Below are 10,707 nucleotides of genomic sequence, written 5' to 3'. Positions count from 1 at the left end.
TTGAGTGTTTTTATGTCATTGAAGTGTCTATAGTGATTTGTTACATTTTATGTACAATGACTGAAATTTTGAATTATATGTACACTTCCGCCCACTTCACCTTTTTTCTATTAACGAAAGCGCGAAATTTTTATCAAGGTGAATAGACTCATAAATTATTACTAATTACGAAATGACGTTGATATTAGTCTGTAGAAAGACTTCTTTAAGGTAATTTTTATAATGTCGAGGATATAATGCGGTGATTCATAAATATTTGCCACGAGGCCAAGACAGCATTTCCACATAATTAAGACTATTTTTTCATTTTATTGTTCAATAACGCACGCGTCGTTTCTAACAGCGAATATGTTTCGACTTTTCAGCAAAAGCAGACATATCGATCATTAAAAAAGACCTTGCACTAGGCACTGAACCGTATGGGTAAGACGTTGATTAAGCCATTTGCTATTTACTTTAGATAGTTTTTGGAACCTTGAAACATCTATATACTGTATCTGTATGCTTAATAACGATAACTGTTCGTTTAAATGGAAGCACTAAAGGACCGAATGTGAAGTGACGTTAGGTAGTCTTTTGGGTTAGATTTAAAAGACCGTGCTGGAGGGGAAGATTTGCAGTTAAGTTGTAGCAAGTGGGAGCCAGGAAGTAGTTATGAGATCTTTTTGGGGCCTTAGAAATGTCGCTAAAGGCGCAGATTTCGTCCTTGGGGTGCTTGTGGCTATTGACGATAACAGAATCAGTAATTAACAAATGGATATTGGCAAGTTTCGATGTCATTGTGGATATTGACACAAGGCTGTCCTTACGTCCATAATTATAAATAAGCGATTATATTTTATACTTTACGAAGTTCTCTGCTATCCCTCTAGGAAGCAAGGATTCCTTTGAGCTGAATACCCACGAGCGCTCAGGGGATCTGCCCTTGAGCAATACTCACAATAGATATCTGGGATTCAATTCGTTTCTGAGATTATAACAACTCTCACACATAACACAACGGCGCTGAATCTTTAAACATATTTCTGGCCAATATTTTTATAACGATCAACAAGCTTAATTGGGAAAAATGCTGATTTGAGTCATTTCGTTGCTTCATTAGAAAAAGTAATTCAATAATATTATGTTCTGACTTTAATTCAGATCAATGTCCTAAGAGGAGGACTGGTTGTAACCAATAATTGCCGGCTTTGGACTAAAACTGGTCCTATTTTTAGAACGGAACCTTGTCATATATAGGGTGATTCATAACTTATCTATAAAATTTTAGGGGTAGGTGTGTCATGAAAAACTAAGTCGATTTTGTAAGAACATTTTTTGGAAAATCTTTATAATTTGCGTGGAAAAAATTGTTAAAGTTTAACCATTGTATAACTGGACGACTGTAATATTTATGTTTTTCTGCAGAATCCTTTTTAGGTTCATCGACCTTACGTATAATTTATAGTTAGGTCTCTCACGTGTCAATAATTGGGAGTTAAAGACATGGGTGATCCAACGTAAGGGTAACATTACAGTCGTCCAGTTATACAATGGTTACACTTTAACATTTTTTTCCGAAAAATGTTTAAAAATTTTCCAAAAATTTTTCTTACAAAATCAACTTAGTTTTTCATGACAAGCCTATTCCTAAAATTTTATAAATAAATTGTGAATCGCCCTGTATAAGATCCGTTCCAGTCACTTTCTATGGCAACTCACATTGCCGATTTTAAACCGAAATGAGCAATGCGCTTGCTCAGAAAAAGTCTTGAGCTATTGGAAGTCAGTTTATTGACCAGTTGGCGCAAATCCAGTATAAGATGTCACGATGACATCTCTTCCTCCAATTTCACTATGATGGATGAGTCAAAAAAATTTGCGCCTTGGGGAAAACAAACTGCTAAGAAATAATGCTAGATCCACGTTCAGATCGATAATTCAGACTACTTCTTCATAAGGCAACAAATCACGTCTTCAACACAATCAGATCAATCAATCTCCGTGCCTAACACATATAAAATATTTACCCACTGGCTTGAGATACGGTTATTGGCACGCGAATACAGGTATTATTAAAGCATTATCTAATATATTTTTAATTAAATGGCTAACTTTCACTAGAAAACATTCTGTTATTAGTATAAGTGCAGATGGTCGTTTTCCAGGCTATTATTGGTTTTTACACCAGCTTCGAAAACATCAGTTTTCACCTTGGAATCTGAGATGAACAACCAAAACCCAGAGATGGGATATAGTGCAGTCCCATATTCTGTGGGTATTATGGGTGACGACGCAGATCTGAGTATTTTTAATATAAAAGCAAATTATTCGTGTCATTTTTCTCCATATTAATGAATCTAAAATCCAGGCGTGGCTGATCAGTAATTGACTAAAACAATAAACAATAGTGCTGGGGAAGAACAGTTTCGTTAATACCTACTATAGCACGGGTCCTCGATCGCATCAAGACAAAGTCCTATATGTTACTTGCTTTACTACGCGCATTAACTTGATACCTTTTTTAGCATAAAAATCAAGTCAATGTGCGCAGCTATCACTTAGGTGTATAGCGCTCGAACACATATAGTCGTCCAAACAGGCAAACACTACCGATCATACTAAAATCAAATTTGGCAATATCCACTTTTATAACTAGTAGCTATCTGAAAGCGTTATGTAGAGCGTTGCACAGTTTTTCGTTATTCAAAACAGTAAATAGTGATTTGTGCCGAAATGACTGAAATTTTAAAGTGTGAAGTGTAGCGCGGTAAAAGGGCTGACCATGACAATCTACGGAAAATTGGTTCAAATCATTTTGATCGCTCGGTTGGTTCCACAGAAGATATGGTGGGCACCTGAGACAGTGGACGAGTTGGCGCGGAGATTTTGAATTGGAAAGCTATATGATTCGATACAAAATTGCAGTAATTTATTGCTGAAAATTTTGTTGTTATGTAATTACATACATATAGAGTCCAATATACGAGCCCTTAATAGCCGTTGTAAGATAACAACAAAATTATTTTCGAGGATGTAAGTAAATAGTTACAATGTAATTACATGGTCATCGCTATGTCGCAGAAACAAGTAAATTGTGCTTAATATATATGAATATTATGTATAAATAAATCGATTTTGAAATTAAATAATTATTACAAATTTTGATTATTTCCTCCAAGTCCAAGGACATAACTTCCTGCATTGAGACTTTAGAAAACGTGTGATTCAAAAATTCTAAAATGCGTTGTTTATGTGCCTAAAATTAAACTTAATAGTGTTCCCTCGCAAAGCCAAAATGCAAGTTTGGCACTATTTAACCAACTTCGTATCTTTTATGGTTACCCAGATTCTCATTGTTAAGCTAAGAAAACAAACATTAGAATAAAATAAAACTAAAGACAAATGTAACGATTTTGCAATATAATTAAACCAAAGCTTCTGATCATGTTTTTAAATCAAATGTCAATTTGGCACGAAACAGTGACGAATCATTTGTGAGGTTATGAAGGTCTGTTTAAAAAAATAAAAATACACGTCATTAGTTAAGTGATCCAAAAAATCTATAAAAATCACACAAATTAAATAACTTAGTTACTTTAATTCACTTATTGCATATAGAATTTCAGGACCCTTTATCTAAACATGGAATTTGTAAAAAACATTCCTTTACATATGGTAGATTACAATGTTTAATTTTAAGAACTTGGGCTTATAATACCACTTTTTAGGACTTTGAGGGTCAGCATAAAGCAGAACGCATGTCCAGAATCATAATAACGCTTTTTGGGATAGTGGGGCTTATTTGGGGATATATTATCCAGCAGTTCTCTCAAACTGTGTATATTTTAGCTGCAGGATTTTTATTAGCCAGCATTGTATGTATTTCTTTCTCATCTGCAACATTATATTGCAAAATCCTATGTTTTTCAGTTAACTATTGTGCCTTGGCCTTTATATCGAAGAAAACCATTGAACTGGCAACCTGCAAAGAATGGAGATTCTTCTAACATTAAATCTAAAAAGAAGAAATAAGGTGGTTTATTATTATTGGCATTTAAGCCAGTATTTGCATTTAGATTTTATATTTATGTTATTTCAAGAATTTCTGATTTTTGCTTATAAACATCAAGATATAAATTTCACCAAAAATGGTCACACATTTCTAATTTTCTCTTACCTTAAACCTAATTACTTTAATTTTAAATGGGAACAATAAAACCCAAAATCATTTAAGTTTTCTATTTATTGACATAACTATAAATCCTCTGTAGTGCATTTAATGCAGCAGTGTCTTTAGCAATTTGCACATTTTCTCCCCATCCTACAGAAAATATTATTATTTACACAACCAAAAAAAAAAAAAAAAACCTACCTAATCCTAAACAAGACTTGTCTTTAGCATTATACAGCCCCACTTGGTAATTGGCTAAAATTGTATTTGTGGCACTTTGATTGCACAACCTTGGTTCTACTTCAGATATCCCTTTTTCTTGCAATAATTTGATCAAATACTCATAAGGTTTCTCAGGTATCCATATATCATAAATGTCCTTCCCATTCATTTGTACAATAACAAAATCATTTACAAACTGCTGTACTCTCTGAGAGTCAGATGACACAGATAAAGCACTAACAATGGCTTTAAAAGCATCTGCTAAAGTCTTAGTTTCAGGAGGATATTCCTGAGACTTCACTAGGTCTCTCATGCCTAAATGCTCAGCAATATGAGCTAGCATTTTATCTGTAGTTAAATAGTCACAAACAGCTTTAACAATATCTGTAGGATATGATTTAGCATATGCTTCCTTGATCAATTCAGAAATCACTTTTAAGCCATTTTGAGATAATTCGTTATTGTGCTGCAGTGGTTCAAATGAGTAATCACCTAATTTAATTACAGCTAATAATAAGCAAATTTCTGGAGGAAAATATTACCTAATTCCTTAGATTTAAACTCTTGTATATTGGCCCATTCTCTTTGCACAAAAGCTTGTTTCAAAAGTGAGTCGTCAAATTTTTCTCCTACTCTTTTAGCGAAGCAGCGTAACTCCATATCATAGTTCCACTCCAAATAACTAGATCTGGGACTTTCAGGATCAGGACCAACTTTCTTATGCCGGAGGGCTAATTGTTTTAATGTTGGTGCTACCCACCTTTTTATTTGCCGGGTATCTTTAACACGAGATATGGGGAAAATATAAATGGAGGGAAAGTTGGGAATATTTACCTTTTCTTAAAAAATACTGTGCTGTGTGTGCTAAAAAGCAGTTCGTAAGGCAAAGAGACTGCCTCAGGAGGGACATAATATTGGAAATTGTTTTATAAATATGATAAATTCGAAATTAACTCTACTATACTTTTTATTAATCTTGTACGTTTATTTATTATTAAAAGAAAATAATTTTTTCATATCTTAAGTAAAAATTGAGGTTAAATTGGGAAATGAGACAAATTATAACGTTTTCGACTGTCAATGTTCAGAATATCAGTTTCTATTCGTGCCTATTATATAGTATTAAACAAGGAGAAAATGATACTGAACAGTACTTACAGATTTATTGACATACTTCCGTAATGCGCAACACACGCAATCACTCGCTGTCACTGACGTCACTTCCGCCTTCCCCCTTCGTAAAAAAAATCGTGCATGTCTATGCGCCATTTTGAAAACTTGTTCGTCGTTTGATAACTTTGTGACATTGTGTGGCCCTTTTTGCGTGAATTTTCCTGGTATCAGGCGTTTTTCAAACGCTAAAACGTTGTGCGAGAGTGTCTGGGGGTGGCTGAGTTTGTTGAGAGGATGTCTATTGAGTATTTGCAAGTAGCTGAAGATGAGGGAGAGGAGCCCATAGAGCTGCCGACCGAGGATGACGGCACGCTGTTGCTGAGCACGTTGGCGGCTCAATTTCCGGGGGCCTCAGGCCTCAAATACCGCAATCCCGAGAACAAGTCTGTGAGGGGCGTGCGACTGAGTGATGGAAGGTTGCACCCGCCCCCTGATGGGGGCTGGGGCTCGCATATTTATTACTGTGTGTTTCCCAAAGGTTAGTATGGTCAGGTGAATGTATACCAGTTTGATTTGGGTTATTTCGTGTCGTTTCACACCTTGCTGAGCTGAGCGAGTTGCCAGGCTTGAGCTTGAAAGAGTGGGGAATTTGATTTTAGTGTCTACAAAGCAGCAACTATGAGGGTAAGGTTTGGGCTCATAGCTTAGATGTTTCCTTCAATGTTGTTATTGAAAATTATTGCCAATAGATACTATTTTATTTCGTTTTTTTACCTGTGTATGGTAGAGTAGCTTTACCATTCACAATTGTGAAAATAGAACTTAACTAAATCTTGTATTATTTGGTTTTCTGCAGTCAGCATGTTACAAAGCATCACTTTCTGCGCAAACAATTACTTAACTTGAGTCCAAACCTTACAGCTTGTCAAATGTAGAATGGAGGGTGAGTACCCATATTCATCAAAATTTGCTGCATGAATACGAAATTGGGGGTAGAGCTAAGTTATACCAAAACGATTCAAAAACTTCTGCCATAAACTCTTTACAGTGTACTATTTTCTCTTATATGGCATTGGCTCAATGCTGGTAATGTATTGTTTCTACATGTTATGTGTTAAAACCAACATTGAGTGCTGAATGTAAGCAGGTTGTGCGTTTTTGACTGAAGTTTCAAATGAGATTTTGCTTCAAATGAGAATTTAAATGACTAGATCTCTTCAACTTAGTGCTGGGGTAATTAAAAAATATATAGTGCTAAAAATGAATCATTGGCAAAGGAACAAGGAATGTGATACTTTTTACCAGGTATTACTCCTTTGTATATTGAAAAGTTTTATATAGTTTATGAACACTTCTATGCATAAAAACCGCAATATGCCTTGGAAAATAGGTAGGATCTGGACTGACATCTGCTACTTTAAGTTTTCCCTACAGAGAATAAACGCAAAAGTGATGATAATCTCGAAAATTCGACGGCCAAGACTAAACGCATGGAGACAAAGTTGAGATGCACTGACTTGATAGTACTGGGTCTACCATGGAAAACCACAGAACAATATTTAAGGGAGTATTTTGAGACATTTGGGGAAGTGTTAATGGCCCAAGTAAGTAGATGTTTTCCCAAAACGTTAAGATGTATTAATCTTAAAGATTTTTTTTATTATAGTTGTTTCATGTGATACATTTTTAATTCTAGGTGAAAAAAGACCCAAAATCAGGGCAATCCAAAGGATTTGGATTCATTAGGTTTGCCTCTTATGAATCACAGATGAGGGTGCTGGCACAAAGGCACATGATTGATGGTAGATGGTGTGATGTTAAAGTCCCCAACTCAAAAGTAAGTTGCTACCACAACTGTGTAATTTTTTAAACAAACTGCATCTCAATACCTTTTTAAATTTGATTTTACTTTTTTAATTGGAAAACCATAAGATTATCATTTACTTCTTTTTATGGGTAATAATATATTATAGGAAGGTTTAATACAGCAAGTTCCTTGTAAAGTGTTCATTGGACGATGTACTGAAGACTTGACTGCTGATGATCTTAGAGAATATTTTGGAAAATTTGGAGAAGTTACTGATGTATTTATACCAAAACCTTTCCGTGCATTCAGTTTTGTTACGTTCCTTGACCCTGAGATTGCTCAAAGCCTCTGCGGAGAAGATCATATCATTAAAGGTCAGTTATAAGCTGTTCTTATTTTATTTAGTAAAAAAATTTATTTGTTATATTGTGACAATTGTTATTTTTTATTATTTTCTTTTGTAATAGTAATTTTGTCTCTTAATACAGGGGTGTCAGTTCATGTCTCAAATGCTGCTCCCAAATCAGACACAAGGGCTTCAAAGCATGGATATGATCATAGAGGGGGAGATATGAGATTGCACGGCCCAAACCGGGGCCCTCCTGGAGGACCTGATGGGCCAGGAGGAATGTACCCACAAAGGTGAATATTTATAAGGAAATAGATGTGATTTTTTTTGTAATGGATGTTTAAATTTTGGTTTTTCTTCTTTTGGAAAATTAAAAAAAAAACTCCAACATTACTTGAAAATATCCATAGTATTGTTTGTAATCTTTGCTTTATTTGTAAGTTTCTCACATATGTAATATGTCTTCTTTTTTGTCTTGAAATTAAAGTATATTATTTTCGACAGTTAAAAAATTGTTTATACGTCTTTTAGATATAATGGCCCTCTAGGTCCAAATCAAGGCAATTGGGGCAATCAAGGAGGGCCCAGGGGAAATTTGGACATGCCCAACTTGCAGGCTTTAGGTGAGCTAGAAATTTGTGTATGGTGATGGGTCATAAAAATTGTTGATTTTTAGTGCAATTACTGACACCTAATTCCTTTCTCCCTATTGCTCCCAGTTCCAATTCCAATGTCCGACAAAATCCAGGTAATTTTATGGGAAAATTCAAAAGAGCTTGAATTGTTTTTAAAGAATTAAACATGAATTTCATTGAATTTTTAGGATATAGAACAAAACCAAATAATATTTCAACAGAGTCTAAGAGCTGCTTTGGGTTGGTATAACAGTAAAGTCGTGAAGGTCGATAACTTGGAGCATTAGTGGTGCTGTTTCTTGTTGATTTAGAATAAATGATTTTACTCGTCAATTTATTTTAATTAATGGTAAAATTGAAAATTAAATTTTTGAAGAATACAATTAATCCTAATCCCCACTGTACTCGTCCTAAAACGCCTAGTTCCGAAATTGGTTAATATTATTAATACAGGGAAGTATTCTACAGCCAAATTATTATTATTTGAACAAGTATGACTTGCCTATTGTGCCTTATGCTCTATGTAAGATGTTCACAAGGACATGTCATAAATTATAAAACAAACTCATAGTACCCACTTGTAATTAATCATATTTACTTGTGGGTTTCCCAGTATTGTAACAAATTTATTGATGATTAAGAAGAAAGATCATAAAGAAAATGAAGTAGTAGATTTCAACCAATATCCATCATCAGGCATCACCAGCCAAGGCGGCCAGAACAACAACCAGGGTGGTTGCAATCCCTTAGGATTGGGCCTAAATTTAGGAGCTCTGCCTATGAATCCAGCTCTAGTTGCTGCAGCTTTAAATCAAGCCAGTTGGGGACTAATTGGGAACTTGCAAAACCAGCCTGAACCCAATTTTAACCAGGGTTTCAATAATGGACCAAATAATAACACTGGTATGATGTGTTTGTCAAAACTGTGATGAAATATATTTATTTTTCATTTGTAGGTAATAATCAAGGGGGTGGAAACCAAGGTGGAGGTGGCGGAGGTCCTGGATTTTTGAATTGGATGTCTCAAGGTGGTAGTGGTCCCGGAGCAGGAGGCGATGGAGGTCAAGGAGGCGGCCAGTGGCCTGCCAGACCGCCACCCGGTCAAAACCAAGACAAGGGGTTTTTAAAATATGATTAAAAGGCAAGTTATTAGGTTTATCGTCATTTTTTTTGTGGAGATAACTTGTAAAATCCAGTTTCTAAAATATTTTTTTCTCTTTAGGTACACTCAATCGTGAGAACGTTCACCAATAGTTCAAGATACTTCGCAGAGTGGAAATCGCGAATTATTAGTACCTAATTAATTGATTAATCAAATTTCGCTTTAGAACGAAACAAAGGAAATGAAATTTAAGCAAATCATATGAAGGAACAATACCATTTAATTTATTACGGCAACAATTTTGCCTATGTTAACACTATTGTTAGCTTAGATAATCTGTGATACGAATTATGTTGAGAAAATGAATGGGAGGTATGAATTTCTGGAGTTAATTAATTGTGTGGAATTGATGATTTGCTTAAATTATTACAAAGACGGTTTTCTCTTACTAACAGTAAGAGCTCCCGCAGATGGACGACTTGGTCACGCCATCGAGTAATTTCGTAATGTGTTCAAGCGAGCCCTCATCGGGCATACAAGGTGTCATTCACTAAAATCGCCTATGCACCTACACAAGCGATTATAGTAGCGTCGATCGCACTGAATAATATCAATACTTGCGCAAGTGTTAATGTATTGAATTGCTGGGATAGTCTATTGTTATTGAGTACATAGATGTAAGTCAACATCTTCATTGAAACGGCCTGTGTTGCAGAAAGACAAAAATATTCTTTGTCACAGTCCATTTTATTCTCGGCGAAACTGACTTTTGCCATTTTGTACGTGTAATACCTTTTATCGTCTTCTTGCCTTGCGCACAACTGCTTTGTGATGGTACTAAGATATATAACAAAATTGCTGACATAAGCAACCAGTTAGCGTGACGTAGTAGTCTATCTGTGAGAGCCTTAAAATGCGTGTGAAATGTGGAATGTATTCGCCCTTTTTAAAGAACATTTAAATAACAGACAGATTTATTATAATTGATGCGAATATGTAGTTACTGTGTGTGTATCACATTTTAGTGTCTAGAGAGTGCTATTTTTCTCTATTATTATAAGTGCAAAAATGGAAAACTGTATAGTAAACTGGGAGAAAGAGACGTATACTAGGAGAGTTGCATTATTGACACCTGGAATGGACTATAGATTTAAGTACATAGATTTTAACTGGTGTTGTATGTTCAATAACTGTAATTGAGATCAGCAAGTAGATCTGCTGTAAGTGAGCATAAAGATCCAGCGTTTTATTTAAGCTAAGTTGGTGAATTGTCGCCAAAATATAGTTCACCTAAGCCCGACTTTTCTAAATTTTGGCGTCTATGCA

At 35.1% G+C, this 10,707-nt stretch overlaps 3 protein-coding genes across 4 annotated transcripts; 2 read left to right on the top strand and 1 right to left on the bottom strand.

Annotated features, from left to right (window-relative positions):
- The first annotated feature begins 3,498 nt into the window (after nt 1-3,498).
- Spase12 (Signal peptidase complex subunit Spase12) lies at nt 3,499-4,215 on the top strand. Its single transcript, XM_066395718.1, has 3 exons — nt 3,499-3,657; nt 3,711-3,857; nt 3,913-4,215. The coding sequence occupies exons 1-3, from the start codon at nt 3,625-3,627 to the stop codon at nt 4,012-4,014; spliced, it is 282 nt and encodes a 93-aa protein (XP_066251815.1). The 5' UTR covers nt 3,499-3,624; the 3' UTR covers nt 4,015-4,215.
- Nucleotides 4,211-5,370, bottom strand: mRpL44 (mitochondrial ribosomal protein L44). The gene is made up of 4 exons (XM_066395713.1): nt 5,210-5,370; nt 4,918-5,154; nt 4,355-4,867; nt 4,211-4,303 (listed from the first exon to the last, which is right to left on the bottom strand). Exons 1-4 carry the CDS (start codon nt 5,283-5,285, stop codon nt 4,221-4,223), a joined length of 909 nt encoding a protein of 302 aa, XP_066251810.1. The 5' UTR covers nt 5,286-5,370; the 3' UTR covers nt 4,211-4,220.
- A 250-nt stretch (nt 5,371-5,620) lies between these two features.
- Nucleotides 5,621-10,616, top strand: LOC136412596 (TAR DNA-binding protein 43-like). Of its 2 annotated transcripts, XM_066395702.1 has the most exons (9): nt 5,624-6,026; nt 6,923-7,092; nt 7,185-7,325; nt 7,462-7,669; nt 7,784-7,937; nt 8,176-8,267; nt 8,976-9,182; nt 9,236-9,420; nt 9,502-10,616. In XM_066395702.1, exons 1-8 carry the CDS (start codon nt 5,783-5,785, stop codon nt 9,415-9,417), a joined length of 1,398 nt encoding a protein of 465 aa, XP_066251799.1. In that variant the 5' UTR covers nt 5,624-5,782; the 3' UTR covers nt 9,418-9,420; nt 9,502-10,616. The 2 variants fall into 2 exon arrangements, with proteins under 2 accessions (XP_066251800.1, XP_066251799.1); XM_066395703.1 differs by lacking the exons at nt 8,976-9,182; nt 9,236-9,420; nt 9,502-10,616 and adding exons at nt 8,321-8,392; nt 8,468-8,646 and having other exon boundaries at nt 5,621-6,026; nt 6,911-7,092.
- Nucleotides 10,617-10,707: the final 91 nt, after the last annotated feature.

The sequence above is a fragment of the Euwallacea similis genome, chromosome 12 (assembly GCF_039881205.1).
Source record: "Euwallacea similis isolate ESF13 chromosome 12, ESF131.1, whole genome shotgun sequence".
In the NCBI taxonomy this organism is placed as follows: domain Eukaryota; kingdom Metazoa; phylum Arthropoda; class Insecta; order Coleoptera; family Curculionidae; genus Euwallacea; species Euwallacea similis.
Note: the sequence above shows the minus strand (reverse complement) of the source record. Positions and strands in the feature narration are given on the sequence as shown.